This window comes from Vanessa cardui, chromosome 23, assembly GCF_905220365.1.
Source record: "Vanessa cardui chromosome 23, ilVanCard2.1, whole genome shotgun sequence".
NCBI lineage: Eukaryota > Metazoa > Arthropoda > Insecta > Lepidoptera > Nymphalidae > Vanessa > Vanessa cardui.
In genome coordinates this window covers 8983454-9005473 of record NC_061145.1, presented here as the reverse complement: position 1 = coordinate 9005473, position 22020 = coordinate 8983454, and the positions used below count along the sequence as shown (strand labels likewise).

Genomic DNA, 22020 nt, shown 5'->3' with positions numbered 1-22020 from the left:
TGTTATGGAAATCAGAAGTAACGATACCACAAACACCCAGACCCAAGACAACATAGAAAACTAATGGTAATCTACATCGACTCGGCCGGGAATCGAACCCGGGAACTCAGAGTGGCGCACCCATGAAAACCGGTGTACACACCACTCGACCATGGAGGTCGTCATTAAGATATACAATGAAAACCGCTGGTTATATATTATTATAAAGTAATAAAAATAAGTTTTTATTATCATACTAGTAGTCGCCCGCGGTTTTGCTCGCCTTTTAGTGGGTTGATAGAAATGTGCTAGGCAAAAAAAGTAGCCTGTTCTTTCTTGGAATTCAAGTTTGCTTCATGCCAAATTACATCAATTTCGGTTCAGTGGTTTGGTCGTGAAAACGCGACGGACAGTAGAGTTTTCACATTTATAATATAAATACAAAAAGGTAGGCTAAATAGGTGTGATGGTAAATGGTCACCACTGATCATTGATAATGGCGCTGTAAAACTTTTTAACAGTGCCTTACATTAAGCGCTACTAACTTTGGTAACAAATGTGTTACGTCATTTGTGTTTCTAACTATACTGCCCCACTCACCCTTACACATAGCAATACTACTTACTTCTTGGTAGAAAAATGATCAGTGGATGGCACCTGTTCTGGCTACCATCAGTAGATTCTCTCCTTTCCCCGTCGGAGTTTTGTGATCTGAGGTACATAACATTTCACATCAATCAGCTGTTCATCTACCCAAATATTTGTTCAAACAGAAATTAAACGTACTGTCATTAAAATCAAAGCCTTTTATTAATACTATCTTCTATATCTATCCTTCTCTAATGGTCGTTCTTATTAAAAATATCGTTTTGAGCAAGTTTAAATACGTACTATCCAAGGTAGGTAGCCTTACGAACTTTGCCTTCAAAAGCAGTGAGATATACTATGTATATTTAAATATTAAATTACTAATGCAGTTTGTAAATATGTGTTTTGATAGACTCCTCAAGTAGGAACGCATAGTAAGTACTTAGTCAAGTATAAACATAAACACATACATATATATTGTAACAATAGATAAATGACTAAAATATAATAAATATTTGTTTATAAATATTGGACAACATCACATACATTCTGATCCCAATGTGAGTAGCTAAAGCACTTGTGTTATGGAAAATCAGAAGTAACGACGGTACCACAAACACCCAGACCCAAGACAACATAGAAAACTAATGTACTTTTCGAACCCGGGACCCCGGAGTGACGTACAAATGAAAACCGGTGTACAAACATTCGACCATGAAGGTCGTAAATAAAAATCATAAATAATAATCTGTACAAGTTTTAAAAAGTATATTATCGGTAAAATTAATAAAATATCAAATATCGAATTTCACTCCAATTTCGATCTCATATCAAATATTTTGACACAACATAAAAGCAACAAAAGCCCGTAATTAAAAATTATAAAAAAAATCGATTTGAAAAATTAATCGCGCGATAAAAATCGTTTAAAAAAGTATCGATTACATACTTCACACTCGAATGAATATTTGGGTATCGATTTAGATTTACCACGATATCGTATTACTGACACCGAAATAAACATCCCTTATTTATAATCTGTGGCTCGAAGCACTTGGTAATGATTTTATCCAAACCTAAAAACTTCTCTAATTAAGGAATGAGATAGCTATAAGATGAAGAGAGACAGAGATAAAAAGATAATAAGAAGTTAGTTTAATCATAATGTATGTTGAAACATTTTAGAACAATAAGTTTCAACTGGCTACTATATGTAATTGCAGATAATATTGACGATATGACTGACTCTGGCCGCGGCTGAATCCTAGCGATTTGTTAAGGTTATTACAATGAGTTTATATTGGTCAGGACGGTGGAACAGCTATTCGCCCCGACCAGTTCATATAGGACACCAACGGCTTCATTTGCTTTTCAAGTTAGGGAGTGAATATATTTTTGATTTATAGAACTGCTGCCGCTAATGTATTTTTGACAGATAATTAAATAACTTCTTTTTTATTCGGCTAAAAGTCCAAGACATCCGGATATGCGGCCGGTTAATTATCAGTAGCGATTATAGATCAGCTGATAGTCCAGTTTAGAGGTTTGATATGTACGGAAACTTTAGTGGTGGTATTTAAAGTCAAATACCATGTTCAAATTGTAATTTATTAATAAATATGCTTTGTGACGTAACAAACTAAACTCTTGTATGAACAATTGTACCGTATCAACTTATATAATAATACTTCTGACAAAAATCGGTTCATATTGATTAAACCAGGAAATACAGACGTTTTTCTTTTTTTATATTTTAAAATATATATAATTAAGTTATTAAGTAAGTCTCTTAGGCCTGTTAATACTGATTCACCCAATTTTCAAAGTACACAGAACACAAAATGAATTTGTGTGTAATGGACGCTACTTACGGTTTTGGTTTAAACAGGTATTTCACGAGTATATTTTGTGGTACGTACATTGTAAGAACTAGATTATCTGTCTGCCAGTGGTACATAGCCAGACGATATATTGGATTTTATTCCCGTGCTATATAGCCAGCCAAACACTCGCTACATCTACGCTTGTATTATATAAATACTTGATATGCGGGAGTCACACTTGTGACCATTACACAGTCAGTTAATTTTGCATTGCGGATGTAAGGCTTTCTCTTTATGATGATTCATTTTGTTGTGAAGTCAAAATTTTATGTATGATTGTTTATAAGTTATTATAGATATAAATTAATAACTATATACATTTGACATTGATTCGAAGTCACGATCCTGAAATCGGAACTATCAGACCTAAAATCGATAATTGTGTAACATAATAAATAGATATCCGAAATAATCTTACTCGGAAACATTTTACAATCCCGAATTTCCATAAAACATTTTTCATCCACGATAAATTTTCCATCGACAATTTAATCGGAACGCTCGTTCAAATACACATGTTTAAAATACCAAAAGTGGCAATCGCACGTTTTGCCAATGAAAAGCGTGTTCCGACGAATATTATTGCGTTGGTATCAAAATTCGGATCTACCGCCCTTGTTTAAATTACAACTATTACATTAATTTGCGTGAAACCTTTTCCTGTTTCAACGGATTGAATCGAAAATTTCAACTCGAATGGTCGGTCAGCGGTTGTTTTTTTGTGTTTCTTTCAGTTTTCATCTCTTGGATTTGTGTATTGACATTGAATACGTCTTAAGATTTCTTCTAAGATTTACGGTTTTAGTGTTGATTTTTTTTTTAACATGAAGGTTTTATTTATTTTTCGCAAGGCTGAATAGCGAATTACCTTCGTCTTAAGATACTGACTGTAAAAAATATAAAGAGTTTGGAAATTGTTTACTTTCCCGCGTATCGGAAACCATGTAAAGCTGAAGGTTTAAATAATATTTTTGTTATAGGGCAACACTTTTACAATAAAATATTTCTTTTGTACTTTGTATCTACCTTCCAGCCGCCATTAATAATTCTACTAAATATACAAATCTTTATTTAATAATAATGTTAAATAAAGAATACATGATAAAAACGTAATCTAAACTACTCATTGACCAAAAAGGGTAGCCATCTTAACTCGAGACGTTTAACTGATCTATAATTCAGTATCTTAAGTGCGTTATTGTTCTTAGCTTATTAGGGATGTCCCACGGGCACAGATTATATAAAGAGGATCCCGCATCCCTCTCCGTGAATAAATAACAAGTTAACTGATAAAAATATTATGCTTTTTAATGGATTTGCGTTTGTTTAAGATTTTTATAAGATTAATGTCATGGTTTCACGATTGATGTTAGCGATTTCGTTTCAGTTGTATATGTGTCATAGTTTTATGATGGTTTCATCAACAGCCTGTAAATTTCCCACTGCTGGGCTACACGGGAGAAGAGACCCTCTCTTCTCCCTTGGAGGATAATGTTTGGAGTATATTAGCTAGCACACTGCTCCAATGCGGGTTGGTGGAAACATATGTTTCAGAATTTCGTTGGAATTAATCACATGCGGCTTTCCTCCATATATAAGTAACCAATAAGATTTTTCAATATTTTTTTCCCATACTTATGTTTTGTTTAAACGACACACAAACGCACTCATTACATGCACACGTGCAGTGCTAGAATATAATTTTGAATCTATATGTATTGAAATTAAAAAAAAACTCCAAACTTAAAATATATAAAAAATTTATTAATTTGTATCAGAAGATTGTTATGAAATATTTTTGTTAAGGATGAGCAAGACCTGATGAGAAAACCTGATGTTTCAGCCACACATGATTATTTGAACGGAGAACTCTTCTTATGGTTTCATAGTACCGTATACTAAAGTACATTTATCAAATATATAAACATACATTTATATTTAAATTACCATATTTATGTATCATATTGTAAAAGATACTTTAAACGGGTAGGTGGAAGTTATGAAGGGTTCCCCTTAAAACAAAATTTCCTAAATCCTTTTTGAGTGCGTCTCTGCATAACGAATTCACCTACCTCATTATAAGATATATATAAAGCGTGTTATAATTTAATCTAGACGGATAGACAGATAGGACAGTTGTTTATATATATACAAATTATCTTAAAGACATATAACACTTTATGATAAGCGAGTTAATTGTTTCACATATAATATACCTACTAAACATATTATAGAATTGTAGTGTATGTTTTTATATTAATTGTCTCGCTGTCTATTTGTTCCGGGCTAATGGAAAAGCTGAACCGATTTTGATGGGATTATCATTGGAGAAAGCTGTTGTAATAAGGAGTAACTTAGGCTACAACAATAACATTGATTTTGAATATGTACCAACCCCAAAAACGGGCAAAGCCACTGACGGAGACTAGTAATATATAATCAATAATTTAATTTCTCTGATATATTCTACAAAGAGATAAATATATGTCAATGTACGTGACTCTGGAACCGTCGGCATTGAAGTATTCTCGGTAGAATCTGCATTCTGAATGGGTGGTAGGTCAATGAACTCAACAGTTTGTTAAATGACGATTCAAAAGTGCTTGTAGAAGCTTCTTTGGATAAAGGATATTTTGATTTGATACGATTTGAATTATTTAAACATTAAAGGTTTCATTTCAATTAACTGTCTTCATGAAACAAAAAATAAATATTAGGAATAAAAATAATGGTTTATTAAGAGAAAGGATCAAAATAAAAGTTGTGTTTATCTTTTTTTTTTTAATTTAAAATTTAATTATATGTTACAGGTTACAACAAAACGATGCGCTGAGAACCAAAATGGATTCCCCCGTTTCATCCCAAGACAACGACATCGAAGTGAACGTCGTATCCGGAGCGAGCAGCCCGGACATCCCTTCATCCCCTTCTAGAAGAGACCAGAAGAGCCCATTTTATGATTTGAAGAAGGATAAAGAAGAGAAGGCAACTGGCAGTGCTCCCTACACGAGTTTCTCTATCAGTTCGATACTAAATCGAGCTGAACCAAGAAGGGAATCGAATGTTTTAGAGGCAGCTTTAGCAGCTAATCATTTCGGCAGCGCCAATGATGCTATGCTCTCCAGGTATGTTTTAAATATACTTTTAGAATAGAACTTAATAGTTAAATCAATTTTGATACGTAGAATTTTGCTGATGCTAGAAATTTCTGAGTTGAATGAAAGACAAGCATGTAAATTGCTACCGTAGCGATAGGACCGCCTTTGTACATCTACTCAACATGTTACCCATTTACCTTGTTTTCTATTATTGGTGTACAATAAAGAGTATTTATTATTATTTATTATTAATGGAGATGGAAATGCTGAGGAATGTGTGGTGTTACACGAATGGATAGAGTAAGGAATGAGTACATAAGGTAGTTTGAAGGTGGCACCGGTAACTGACAAGTTATGTGGAAGGTTTTTACCATAGTATGGGCATGTTATGATGGAATGAGCAACATATTGTGAGGAAGGTCTTGAAAATGTATGGATGGAGGGGGTCGACCAATTAAACGATGGATGGATTGTGTGAAAGATGATATGTGAGTAATAATGTTACTTGTGAGATGACGTCATAGGGAAGTATGGAAGAGGACATGCTCCGACCCCAAGTAAATTGGGATAAGGTTGATGATGATGCTAGACGTTTCTGAAAGGTGACGTCACTAAATCTTATAAAACACAGAGTTCTTTTTTTGAAAATTTGATATTTGGTGGCAAATTATATTGGAAACAATTATGCAGATTTCACTCTATCTATATAGTATCTATCTATATGGTACCTATAAAGGTATGCAAATAGTCTTGTGTGTTCTGCACTAGTAGTTTATTTCCAGTGTGAGGACGGTTACTCCTACAATGTCCCTGTGTGTGGCTAGAGGTGAATACTTGTCATGGCGTTTTGTATTCAACTGTCCAGCTTTTATCAAAAGACATAGTTGGACCGCAATTTCCATCGAATATCAAATCAAATCTAGAAATAAAAAAATATTAAGTCTTGTAAAACTTACCAGCTAATTTGGCAGGTTACCTCTCAAAACATGAATGAGCTTTATGCCTGATCCCTCTCTGGTTTCTGGTAGATTACCGTCCATAACAATAAAAGTAAGGTATTAAAATTCATAATCAAACTCATTGATATTCTTAGCTAAAAACTCTTTTAACTTTTAAAGTATGTTTATATTCTGTTAAGCAAAAAAAGTGGCGATGAGTTACTTAACTAACGACGCAACTTTAACTTAGTTTAAGAAAAAAGCGGCTATTAGTATTGACTGGTTAAAAAGGGCTGCTATTTAAGGCTCAGTAATTTAATTCATGAGTCTAATATAAAAAAAAAAAAAACATTTGGGACCTAAACAATATTCAAAACAATCATTTTATCTAAATTAATACTAATATTTTAGTATTAATTTAGATAAAATGATTTTTAGTTTTTAATACTAATAATTAATATTCGACAATTTTATAACAAATAACTAATTAAATTTTTACACAGACAAAATATAAAAAAAATCTTTTCAGACCTTTGCTTACAGAATGATTTAAAAAAAATACGTTTTCAAATTAAGAATGTTTAATCTTTTAGAAAATATATTTTATCTGCAATTATCTAGGGATTATAAATGAAATCTATTATAGTTTCCAATCTAATAGAGCATAACTGTTCAATGAAACTGTGAACTAGGTAATTGTCATCTACTGAGTCGATTGAAACATCTTGCGATGATCGAATATGCTTCGTTTAGACTTGTCTGCAAATAAACCTTCCAAATTGATCACAAAGATTAAAAATAACTACAATTGTTTGTAAGGAAAATGAAATAACATATTGTATTTTATAACAATATTTTTATTAAAGAATACGATTTCAAATACGTAATTTATCGAGGAATTATCGGGTGCAATGCTGATACTAAATATACTAAATAATTGTTGTTTCTTTAATATATTGTCCATGTATTGTATACAGAAACATTCCTCTCGAATCACTCTATCTATTACAATAAACCGTACCAAAATCCGTTGCGTAATTCTAAAGATCTAAGCCAACATAGATACCGGCGGCGGTAAGGGATTTCGTTTTATAATAATGATAGTATTTATTTAACAGCAGATTTAAATATTTTATGTTGCAAATATTCATTTGAAAGATTCCGTACTCGCTCAAGCCACTCGCCCTTTTAAGCGCACACGATCGATTTGGTAGATTAAGCCCAGCAGCGACCGCGTTGGTCGGTTCCGATCATGATCCGATGGTACACCACTACAACTTTACAACTAACTTCATTCAAATCGCCCCTCAGTTAGTGGAGGGTTAATTATTTAAAGCGTTCGTGTTTCGATTTTTAAATTTCGCTCAAAAGGAAAATGCTACAGATTAAAAAAAGTTTATATGTTATATTCCATTTTTAAGATTTAAGCATGGTAATGCAAATAACGTTATTATAACGATACTTACTTAAAATATGTAAATTGTAACGTTGTAAATAAATTTAAATTTCGTATAGATGGCAAATATTACAGATTAAAATAGTTAACAATATTCCATATTTAAGAATAAAGTATGGTATTGCAAATAACGTTATTATAACGATACTTATTTTAAAATAGTTACATTATATTCAATTAATGTAACTAATTTAAATATTCAATAATAATTCAATAAATATGCAATATAATTATGACTTATGACAACGTATATTGTATTTGACGTTTTATTGAGAAAAAATATTATTAAAGTCAGATTGAATTAAACAAAAGAATATCAACATAATATTGTATAGACTAAATAATTTAATATAAGACGTAGTTGTTCCAATTATATAAAATATTTGATAATGAATAAATATGTTATTAAAATTATTATTATTCGTAATTGAGATTTTATATATCTTGTGCCTGTAGTTACACTGGCTCAGACTTCAAAATGGAACACAAAAATATGCAATTATTTCTGTTTGGTGGTAAAATATCTCATGAGTGGTACCTAGTTGGGTATAAAACTTAGGCAATTGTTTGATGGAATTCGTTAACAATTTTCGGTGAGTTACAAATAAGGTTATATTTGTTAGTTCGATTAGATTATTCTTACCATTAAGTACTTCAAATGAAACGTTTCGTAGCTTTTTTTATAATAAGTAATGGAAAGTCAGTTTTTCATGAATCTGATTTATTTTCTAAATTAAACAAAAATAGAACCGTGTCTTGAAACTAGTATACAAGTCCAAATGTCCCACGGTTGGGCTGAGTTTCCCATAAATATTAGTATTAACAATAAAATAATATTTACCTCAAAATATGTAATTTTTCTAGTAGGTATAGTCAGAGACACTTTAGAGGAAAAGTTGATCTTTTTCAAAAGAGAAATGATTAATTTTTTTCCTTAAATTATATGTAAGGTTATATTTACATAATGGTAGGGCTTTTTGAGCCTATATACCAACCCATATAGGCTCAAAAAGCCCTACCACTACCAGCAAACCACCACCCAAAGTCACATTCTGCTGTGATTGAAACGTGAGTGAGCCAGTATAACTAAAGTAAGTAAAGTAAAATAACAGCCTGTAAATTTCCCACTGCTGAGATAAGGCCTCCTCTTCCATTAAGGAGAGGGCTTGGAACATATTTCATCCCATATTCATGTCCTTAGCTATGGGGATAGCTCCTAAGATTAGGGACGCAGTTAATATCTACGGTCGGTGGTGACCACATAACTACCTAAACTAAATAAATCAAAGTATACCAAGTACAAGATCTTTGTCATATCTATAATCTTGTATGCTGTATGTCACGAGCTTAAATTATTGTTAATGATCCTGTTCCTACCTTTTTCATTTACATTTTTATTTTTTTTTAAATATATTTAAATATGGAACGCATTCGATTTCGAAAAAGATAGCCAAGATAAAAATCAAACAAAATAAAAGTACCAGTAACGCATAAATATTCATAAAAGTTGATCGACAAAATTATAATTCATATTTACCCGACTTTCAACTAATCCCATATCAGCTTACAGAATATTATCTTAAAAAGGAAAAAAAACGTAGGTATTCAGTACAAAACAAAAATGGAATCTGAAATTCTCTTAAGGGATAAGAAAGTGGGTTCCTACCCTCTGTATATACTTAGTTGCGATAGGGCTTAAGTACACAAGCGAAGCGGGAATATGTATCGTAGTTTTTTTTTTAATGTTTGATAAATGCTGTCTTACTAAATTTTTCAAAGTAAATTTAATTATATATATTATAATTTTTATCAAAGGGTCATTATTTAAACGGTTACTATTTTGATTCTTATTTGCACATACTTAAAGACATAATATTTATAATTTTTTTATTTAAATAAAATCAGAAGTTTTTATAATATTATTAAAAACATAATAATCACTTTATGTATTAAAAATGTACTCCAATCTTTATATAAAATTGAGGAAGATACTGTTATTATACTTTATAATAAAATAATGTGTTCATGACATCTAAATAAGGAATTATATAAGATATTATCAAGCACTGTATGGTGGCTAAAATCTTTCAAAATTATTACATTTAAAAAAAAAAAACAATTTCTACAAAGCACCTCTATCGCTTAAGTCCATAACTTATGCCACAATAATCGTTAAGTTATTTATACTTAAGAGGGCCAAGTAACTCACCCTAAAGATACCAAGATTTGGGGTGCAGTATATTTTCTGTTATTAGGTGTTTAAATAAGGGTGTTTATCAAAAGATTCCATTATATTTATGGGGTAAGGAAAGGCATTCATGAAATTTTAGTATTATATTTTATAAGTTTATGTGTTGCCATACTATGTATAGAAACGGGAAAGCGATCTTAATTTGTCCTCGTATGTCATAGCATTCGAACAAAGATAATATAAAAACTTCTTTAAAGATAAGATTGTATTAAAATGTAACGAAGACAATATCATACTGCCATATCAAAACTTTATTATAATACAGATAACAAAGAACAGAGGTACAGATAATAAAAGAAAAACAAATTAAAATCTTGCTTACAAAATTAAAATACATGTATAAAGACAAAGGCCATTTTTAAGAAGTAATTAAAAAAACATTCAAAATGTTTTTTCTACAAAATACCTGATGTTTTTTCCATCGTCTTAAAGGCCCTTAAATATTACAATATTGACAAAATCTACCCCGCGGCCGATAACGGAGCAGTTTTAACATCAATAACATTATCTATCGAAACTCTTTACAAAAGTTAATCCAAACAAAATCGGCCTAAATAAAAAATATATATAATGGCCGTAATCCTTTTAATCAATTTCTCTTCCATCTTGAATTACGTAATTAGCCGATTTGAAAAAAACGCTGAAGGACAAGAGTCTAAAGAATTAAAAAAAAAAAGTTTACGTCAACAATAATGGCGCGAACAATGACAGATTGTTTACAAGGCTAAACAAAATGTCCGCCGTCACTGTAGGCGTAATTAAGACTAGAGGGTGGAAAATGAAGACAATATTCTTTAACTTTAAATGTTTAATTCTTGCCATTTAGATTGTCGGTGACATAATTAATGATAATTTATTGTTTCTCGTTTGTTTTAATTTGTTAACAAGTTGTTGTTAAAATCTTAATTATGTTTACAATTTTATTAAATAATTTGTAAGTGATTTTTTTTTTATATTTCATTTTATATACAACTTAAGTTTTTCAATATTTATTTATTGCTATCATTCATAAACTTAAAAAACCATAAGTACTGAAACGTTCCTTTACTTAACTTTTTTTTAATTTCAGCAACATTATCAATTTGACATTTACTGTGTTGCCATATCCATAAATAAAAAAATATATATTACAAATTGTACAACGATTAGGCACAATACAATTTATTTATTTGTATGTACAAAAAGTAACGAAATGTTGCCAATCTAAATAATCAAGACAGACCGTCAAACCTCCATCAAGTTGTTTACAAGGCCAATTTGTAGTCTTGTCGGCCGCTGCGTAAAACCAACTGCGATTCTACCTAGATAAAAGGTCCGTTTTTGCCCCATAAAGGGGAAACTACTTGTAACCCTTGATTAGATGGGGTAATGATGTTTCCTTCATACGGATTAAATGGATGGTAGGCTTGTTTTTATACGACGAGGGTTACAAAGATTACGGAACTTCTTACGCGCCTCTTGGACCTTTTATGAATTATTTGATTTTGGAATGTATGAGATAAGAGTGTTAGACTAAGATTTATTACCAAGTTTTTTTTTTTTTAATATGAGATAGTTGTGAGCGACTTGGCTACCTGCTAATTTATACATGGTCTTAGCATTCGATTTTCGTGCTGGATTAATAATAATTTAATTATATTTAATTAACTTTCTTTTAAACTAACTTCTAAAATGCGGGTAACTTTTAATTTAATTTAGGCTTTTAAAGGAGTTTTTAAGAATCCAATATAATCCTATTAAATTCTTCATTTTACTTGGTTTTATACCCAACTAGGTACCACTCATGAGATATTTTACCACCAAACAGAAATAATTGCATATTTTTGTGTTCCATTTTGAAGTCTGAGCCAGTGTAACTACAGGCACAAGATATATAAAATCTCAATTACGAATAATAATAATTTTAATAACATATTTATTCATTATCAAATATTTTATATAATTGGAACAACTACGTCTTATATTAAATTATTTAGTCTATACAATATTATGTTGATATTCTTTTGTTTAATTCAATCTGACTTTAATAATATTTTTTCTCAATAAAACGTCAAATACAATATACGTTGTCATAAGTCATAATTATATTGCATATTTATTGAATTATTATTGAATATTTAAATTAGTTACATTAATTGAATATAATGTAACTATTTTAAAATAAGTATCGTTATAATAACGTTATTTGCAATACCATACTTTATTCTTAAATATGGAATATTGTTAACTATTTTAATCTGTAATATTTGCCATCTATACGAAATTTAAATTTATTTACAACGTTACAATTTACATATTTTAAGTAAGTATCGTTATAATAACGTTATTTGCATTACCATGCTTAAATCTTAAAAATGGAATATAACATATAAACTTTTTTTAATCTGTAGCATTTTCCTTTTGAGCGAAATTTAAAAATCGAAACACGAACGCTTTAAATAATTAACCCTCCACTAACTGAGGGGCGATTTGAATGAAGTTAGTTGTAAAGTTGTAGTGGTGTACCATCGGATCATGATCGGAACCGACCAACGCGGTCGCTGCTGGGCTTAATCTACCAAATCGATCGTGTGCGCTTAAAAGGGCGAGTGGCTTGAGCGAGTACGGAATCTTTCAAATGAATATTTGCAACATAAAATATTTAAATCTGCTGTTAAATAAATACTATCATTATTATAAAACGAAATCCCTTACCGCCGCCGGTATCTATGTTGGCTTAGATCTTTAGAATTACGCAACGGATTTTGGTACGGTTTATTGTAATAGATAGAGTGATTCGAGAGGAATGTTTCTGTATACAATACATGGACAATATATTAAAGAAACAACAATTATTTAGTATATTTAGTATCAGCATTGCACCCGATAATTCCTCGATAAATTACGTATTTGAAATCGTATTCTTTAATAAAAATATTGTTATAAAATACAATATGTTATTTCATTTTCCTTACAAACAATTGTAGTTATTTTTAATCTTTGTGATCAATTTGGAAGGTTTATTTGCAGACAAGTCTAAACGAAGCATATTCGATCATCGCAAGATGTTTCAATCGACTCAGTAGATGACAATTACCTAGTTCACAGTTTCATTGAACAGTTATGCTCTATTAGATTGGAAACTATAATAGATTTCATTTATAATCCCTAGATAATTGCAGATAAAATATATTTTCTAAAAGATTAAACATTCTTAATTTGAAAACGTATTTTTTTTAAATCATTCTGTAAGCAAAGGTCTGAAAAGATTTTTTTTATATTTTGTCTGTGTAAAAATTTAATTAGTTATTTGTTATAAAATTGTCGAATATTAATTATTAGTATTAAAAACTAAAAATCATTTTATCTAAATTAATACTAATATTTTAGTATTAATTTAGATAAAATGATTTTTAGTTTTTAATACTAATAATTAATATTCGACAATTTTATAACAAATAACTAATTAAATTTTTACACAGACAAAATATAAAAAAAATCTTTTCAGACCTTTGCTTACAGAATGATTTAAAAAAAATACGTTTTCAAATTAAGAATGTTTAATCTTTTAGAAAATATATTTTATCTGCAATTATCTAGGGATTATAAATGAAATCTATTATAGTTTCCAATCTAATAGAGCATAACTGTTCAATGAAACTGTGAACTAGGTAATTGTCATCTACTGAGTCGATTGAAACATCTTGCGATGATCGAATATGCTTCGTTTAGACTTGTCTGCAAATAAACCTTCCAAATTGATCACAAAGATTAAAAATAACTACAATTGTTTGTAAGGAAAATGAAATAACATATTGTATTTTATAACAATATTTTTATTAAAGAATACGATTTCAAATACGTAATTTATCGAGGAATTATCGGGTGCAATGCTGATACTAAATATACTAAATAATTGTTGTTTCTTTAATATATTGTCCATGTATTGTATACAGAAACATTCCTCTCGAATCACTCTATCTATTACAATAAACCGTACCAAAATCCGTTGCGTAATTCTAAAGATCTAAGCCAACATAGATACCGGCGGCGGTAAGGGATTTCGTTTTATAATAATGATAGTATTTATTTAACAGCAGATTTAAATATTTTATGTTGCAAATATTCATTTGAAAGATTCCGTACTCGCTCAAGCCACTCGCCCTTTTAAGCGCACACGATCGATTTGGTAGATTAAGCCCAGCAGCGACCGCGTTGGTCGGTTCCGATCATGATCCGATGGTACACCACTACAACTTTACAACTAACTTCATTCAAATCGCCCCTCAGTTAGTGGAGGGTTAATTATTTAAAGCGTTCGTGTTTCGATTTTTAAATTTCGCTCAAAAGGAAAATGCTACAGATTAAAAAAAGTTTATATGTTATATTCCATTTTTAAGATTTAAGCATGGTAATGCAAATAACGTTATTATAACGATACTTACTTAAAATATGTAAATTGTAACGTTGTAAATAAATTTAAATTTCGTATAGATGGCAAATATTACAGATTAAAATAGTTAACAATATTCCATATTTAAGAATAAAGTATGGTATTGCAAATAACGTTATTATAACGATACTTATTTTAAAATAGTTACATTATATTCAATTAATGTAACTAATTTAAATATTCAATAATAATTCAATAAATATGCAATATAATTATGACTTATGACAACGTATATTGTATTTGACGTTTTATTGAGAAAAAATATTATTAAAGTCAGATTGAATTAAACAAAAGAATATCAACATAATATTGTATAGACTAAATAATTTAATATAAGACGTAGTTGTTCCAATTATATAAAATATTTGATAATGAATAAATATGTTATTAAAATTATTATTATTCGTAATTGAGATTTTATATATCTTGTGCCTGTAGTTACACTGGCTCAGACTTCAAAATGGAACACAAAAATATGCAATTATTTCTGTTTGGTGGTAAAATATCTCATGAGTGGTACCTAGTTGGGTATAAAACCAAGTAAAATGAAGAATTTAATAGGATTATATTGGATTCTTAAAAACTCCTTTAAAAGCCTAAATTAAATTAAAAGTTACCCGCATTTTAGAAGTTAGTTTAAAAGAAAGTTAATTAAATATAATTAAATTATTATTAATCCAGCACGAAAATCGAATGCTAAGACCATGTATAAATTAGCAGGTAGCCAAGTCGCTCACAACTATCTCATATTAAAAAAAAAAAAACTTGGTAATAAATCTTAGTCTAACACTCTTATCTCATACATTCCAAAATCAAATAATTCATAAAAGGTCCAAGAGGCGCGTAAGAAGTTCCGTAATCTTTGTAACCCTCGTCGTATAAAAACAAGCCTACCATCCATTTAATCCGTATGAAGGAAACATCATTACCCCATCTAATCAAGGGTTACAAGTAGTTTCCCCTTTATGGGGCAAAAACGGACCTTTTATCTAGGTAGAATCGCAGTTGGTTTTACGCAGCGGCCGACAAGACTACAAATTGGCCTTGTAAACAACTTGATGGAGGTTTGACGGTCTGTCTTGATTATTTAGATTGGCAACATTTCGTTACTTTTTGTACATACAAATAAATAAATTGTATTGTGCCTAATCGTTGTACAATTTGTAATATATATTTTTTTATTTATGGATATGGCAACACAGTAAATGTCAAATTGATAATGTTGCTGAAATTAAAAAAAAGTTAAGTAAAGGAACGTTTCAGTACTTATGGTTTTTTAAGTTTATGAATGATAGCAATAAATAAATATTGAAAAACTTAAGTTGTATATAAAATGAAATATAAAAAAAAAATCACTTACAAATTATTTAATAAAATTGTAAACATAATTAAGATTTTAACAACAACTTGTTAACAAATTAAAACAAACGAGAAACAATAAATTATCATTAATTATGTCACCGACAATCTAAATGGCAAGAATTAAACATTTAAAGTTAAAGAATATTGTCTTCATTTTCCACCCTCTAGTCTTAATTACGCCTACAGTGACGGCGGACATTTTGTTTAGCCTTGTAAACAATCTGTCATTGTTCGCGCCATTATTGTTGACGTAAACTTTTTTTTTTTAATTCTTTAGACTCTTGTCCTTCAGCGTTTTTTTCAAATCGGCTAATTACGTAATTCAAGATGGAAGAGAAATTGATTAAAAGGATTACGGCCATTATATATATTTTTTATTTAGGCCGATTTTGTTTGGATTAACTTTTGTAAAGAGTTTCGATAGATAATGTTATTGATGTTAAAACTGCTCCGTTATCGGCCGCGGGGTAGATTTTGTCAATATTGTAATATTTAAGGGCCTTTAAGACGATGGAAAAAACATCAGGTATTTTGTAGAAAAAACATTTTGAATGTTTTTTTAATTACTTCTTAAAAATGGCCTTTGTCTTTATACATGTATTTTAATTTTGTAAGCAAGATTTTAATTTGTTTTTCTTTTATTATCTGTACCTCTGTTCTTTGTTATCTGTATTATAATAAAGTTTTGATATGGCAGTATGATATTGTCTTCGTTACATTTTAATACAATCTTATCTTTAAAGAAGTTTTTATATTATCTTTGTTCGAATGCTATGACATACGAGGACAAATTAAGATCGCTTTCCCGTTTCTATACATAGTATGGCAACACATAAACTTATAAAATATAATACTAAAATTTCATGAATGCCTTTCCTTACCCCATAAATATAATGGAATCTTTTGATAAACACCCTTATTTAAACACCTAATAACAGAAAATATACTGCACCCCAAATCTTGGTATCTTTAGGGTGAGTTACTTGGCCCTCTTAAGTATAAATAACTTAACGATTATTGTGGCATAAGTTATGGACTTAAGCGATAGAGGTGCTTTGTAGAAATTGTTTTTTTTTTTTAAATGTAATAATTTTGAAAGATTTTAGCCACCATACAGTGCTTGATAATATCTTATATAATTCCTTATTTAGATGTCATGAACACATTATTTTATTATAAAGTATAATAACAGTATCTTCCTCAATTTTATATAAAGATTGGAGTACATTTTTAATACATAAAGTGATTATTATGTTTTTAATAATATTATAAAAACTTCTGATTTTATTTAAATAAAAAAATTATAAATATTATGTCTTTAAGTATGTGCAAATAAGAATCAAAATAGTAACCGTTTAAATAATGACCCTTTGATAAAAATTATAATATATATAATTAAATTTACTTTGAAAAATTTAGTAAGACAGCATTTATCAAACATTAAAAAAAAAACTACGATACATATTCCCGCTTCGCTTGTGTACTTAAGCCCTATCGCAACTAAGTATATACAGAGGGTAGGAACCCACTTTCTTATCCCTTAAGAGAATTTCAGATTCCATTTTTGTTTTGTACTGAATACCTACGTTTTTTTTCCTTTTTAAGATAATATTCTGTAAGCTGATATGGGATTAGTTGAAAGTCGGGTAAATATGAATTATAATTTTGTCGATCAACTTTTATGAATATTTATGCGTTACTGGTACTTTTATTTTGTTTGATTTTTATCTTGGCTATCTTTTTCGAAATCGAATGCGTTCCATATTTAAATATATTTAAAAAAAAATAAAAATGTAAATGAAAAAGGTAGGAACAGGATCATTAACAATAATTTAAGCTCGTGACATACAGCATACAAGATTATAGATATGACAAAGATCTTGTACTTGGTATACTTTGATTTATTTAGTTTAGGTAGTTATGTGGTCACCACCGACCGTAGATATTAACTGCGTCCCTAATCTTAGGAGCTATCCCCATAGCTAAGGACATGAATATGGGATGAAATATGTTCCAAGCCCTCTCCTTAATGGAAGAGGAGGCCTTATCTCAGCAGTGGGAAATTTACAGGCTGTTATTTTACTTTACTTACTTTAGTTATACTGGCTCACTCACGTTTCAATCACAGCAGAATGTGACTTTGGGTGGTGGTTTGCTGGTAGTGGTAGGGCTTTTTGAGCCTATATGGGTTGGTATATAGGCTCAAAAAGCCCTACCATTATGTAAATATAACCTTACATATAATTTAAGGAAAAAAATTAATCATTTCTCTTTTGAAAAAGATCAACTTTTCCTCTAAAGTGTCTCTGACTATACCTACTAGAAAAATTACATATTTTGAGGTAAATATTATTTTATTGTTAATACTAATATTTATGGGAAACTCAGCCCAACCGTGGGACATTTGGACTTGTATACTAGTTTCAAGACACGGTTCTATTTTTGTTTAATTTAGAAAATAAATCAGATTCATGAAAAACTGACTTTCCATTACTTATTATAAAAAAAGCTACGAAACGTTTCATTTGAAGTACTTAATGGTAAGAATAATCTAATCGAACTAACAAATATAACCTTATTTGTAACTCACCGAAAATTGTTAACGAATTCCATCAAACAATTGCCTAAGGATGATTTTTAAGTAAAAAATATATGCTAATTCGCGTTTCAGAGGTTAACGTAAAAAAAATATATATTAACAATCTCTCGGAATGTTTTATTAAAGAGAAGTGTGTAGAGAATTAACTCGGCACGGCTTTATGTACTGCGGAGAACTAAAAAACTAAGTGTTCTCATTGTAAAGTAACAACACGAGCAAAAGAGAAACGTTTACCAAGAGGTTTCAGAACACAAAGAGAGTTTTTAATATATGTCCCGTACAAAAGAATATCAAGCCTCCATGCGTCTCTATTCCGAACATAAAAGCCTAAACCTATTGTGGGATCTATGAAGTCTTAGCGCTGACTTAGTTTCAGCGGAATGTAACCGAAAATTCGAGACGCGGAAGTAATGTTATTTTTTTTTTAAATTTAAGTATGGCTAAGAAATGGCACAGAATATATGACATGTTGATTGTAGGGGATGTAAAAATTCAGATAAGGACGAATGAGGTTTTATTAGATTAGTGTTGCTAGTTGAAAAACGTTTCAGGGATAGTATGCTAGACTTAGGAGCGGAATAAATGATGTCATACTATATTGATGACGACGATTAATGCAAGCGTTTACTGTCCCAGTAATTATTAAACGGAGATGAGATTCTTGGTTAACCAAGCTAGCCAGTTGAATTTTTGCGTGATGTGCCTAATACTATCATAGTTAGAAAAGATTTTCTTCGCTTGAAAAAGATTGTTTAGTAAATTAATTAAAATTTATTTAATAGTAGTAACATAAATACATGTACTTAATATGTTTTAGTAAATTTATTATCACAATTATGATGATGTTTTTTGTTATCTGTTGTTGCAAAATATTTAACAGAATATTTTCTGCGGTCTGCAAATTATTTCGGTTGTATAACATTATTTGGAAGGATGTTTTTTTGGTTTTGATTATTTGTCAATTGAAAATGATTGACAGGGAAGGCCTCCAGTTGTTGTAAATCTAGAAGGAAATCTGTCATTACAGACATAACCTTGTTAATTTAAAAGAAATATTCTGTAGTGTTTGCAATAATTTGATTCAAAATTTCAATAAAATGACATTTACTCTTCAATATAAAAATGTTCCATTATAAAAGAATACTACTTATATTCTATTGACATTTAAGCAATGGAAGCTGTAGACACCCGTTGAATAGTCGTTACGAGGCGTATTGTCGTCTGTAACCTAGGAAATAAGTGAAAAGATATCTCTGAGAAGCTTTTAAACGCGTCCGAGAATACCTCCCTATCTGTAAAACCAACAAAAGACTCCCGTGTCGCTTGCACGGACAACAGATACAACTAAACACTTTATGCTATAAAAGAAAGTACAAACGCCATTATTAGTAACAAGCGTAGAGTGTCGGGCGGACGCGCCGCGGCAAAAAGAGTGAGCGGGTGACGCGCATCGATTTTTATACCCCTCAAGAGAGGCGGGGTCATGAGCCGGCCAATCAGAACGCGGTGAGCCGACCAATCACGGCGCGGCTTCTTCCTTTCCGCTTTTAAAGGAAGCAGTACTTTATCGAGTAATGGAATTTCAGTTTGGAACTTCTCTGCGGGGATTAAATGCGGGACCGATGCAAATTGGTAATGTCCCGATTCTTTTTTTGTGCGCTATTGACTCTTGAGTCCGGCTCTTGCTTTTGATTTTAACGATATGTCTTTTATTTACGCTTAATTATACTTTTAGAATGTTATTTGTATACTGAAGTATCAGTTTCATTTGATGCAACTTTCGATATGATTAAGAAATATAGAATAAAAATTGTTTAACAGATTATAATGAGTTTTATTAAATCAATTTAAAAACAACAATAGTATTTGCAGTTACTATTTGATTTACTCATTACTTCATATTAGTATCCTTGAACTAATAACACATTTTTTGATAAGTATAAATCATTATACTCGCGTTCTCGATAAGTAGACATACTAATAAATAGAGGAGAATATATTTTTGGCGAAGTTTTAGCAATGTACTCAAAACTCAAACTGTATAAATAAGTCTTAAGACAATATATTATAAATAAATACGATCATGATGCATTTAAATAAGATGTATCGTCACAGTTGTATCTTCATGCTAAAATATAATCCATTAGTTTCATGACTGACTAAAATGTAGACGATAAACAAATAGAGGCCGCAATCGTTATTGTTTCGAATATCGATAAATGTAGCGTTCGATGCTGAGCGAGACAATGGCGGTGTAGTGATGGGAATTACTCAGTATTATTGTTCTTTCGCTTAAAATAAACTCTATTCAATATTTTTTCTATATTTATAAAAAATAAAACCATAGAATGAAGTAGAGCTAAGTAAAACTTGATATATAGAATGACCTTGAGTTATGTCAAGGTCATTCTATAATTGATAGTTTGTTTTATAATTTATGTATAATTGATAAAGACTATCAATAGTCTTAATTTTTTTATATTTTAGAATGTATTCTACTATAACTGGAATCATGAACGGTATGGCTACGGCGTAGATTTCGTAGCATCGTCGTAGCTCGTAGACTTTGTAGACTATTCAGAGTCTCTTGTATTTGATGTAAGTTATGATTTTAATAAGTGATACTAGTTATGTAATTTAAATGTATATCTGTTAATCATTTTAATATATTTATTTATATACCTTTTTTCAAAAAAGACGTTTCTTTGATATTATGTAAATACGTTATATAAATTACGTAAATAAATATTAGTTTAAGCCTAACTTTAAATTTTTTAATAGTTTTGTATAAAGTATATCGTATCAAGTTCTTGATTTTAAAAATTAAAGGTCCTATCAAAATTTACTATTAGCCTTACTATTCGTTTTTGATTTCTAATTATATAATTTTGCTGTTTGTAGTTGAATATCATGGATCAAAGTGAAAAAACAGTTGAAAATCATGTAATACTATGTATCTATGTTATTTGTTTTATGTATGTTATATGTTATTTGTTTCCAAGATAATCGGAATTGAAATTGAAATTAGCGAGGAAATGCCAGTACTTTAACAGTCATGATTTGTGGAGTGGCTATTTTGAATTTATTTATTTTTAGCCGTTGTTTTTTAACTCATTTAGGTAGTTGGTAGACTGATAAATGGCTGATGGTAAGTTGTCACTATCGCCCATAGACTTTTGCGCTGCAAGAAATATCTATATAATGCAGGCTCTGTTTGCAAGTCATATTTATAACATATATTTATCGATATTTACAACAATCAAGTTACATCACATCACTACCGCCAACACTCCCAAGAGCGCTCCAATCCTCTTTGTTCTCAACAATCGATAGTTATACATCGATACCTGATCGGCCCGTAAGCGAGCGGCCTTGTTTATGTCACTGGTGAATTTTTATATATATAAAAAAAAAAAACATTTTACTCTAGTGAT

At 30.1% G+C, this 22020-nt stretch overlaps 1 protein-coding gene across 1 annotated transcript in view; it reads left to right on the top strand.

The window, feature by feature from the left end:
* LOC124539813 (homeobox protein HMX3-B-like) overlaps positions 1–22020 on the top strand; it is a 35310-nt gene that overhangs the window by 7225 nt on the left and 6065 nt on the right. Inside the window, exon 2 of the mRNA XM_047117171.1 lies at positions 5261–5575. Coding sequence (XP_046973127.1) covers positions 5292–5575 — 284 coding nt within the window. The 5' untranslated portion in view covers positions 5261–5291. The remainder of the gene's footprint in view (positions 1–5260; positions 5576–22020) is intronic.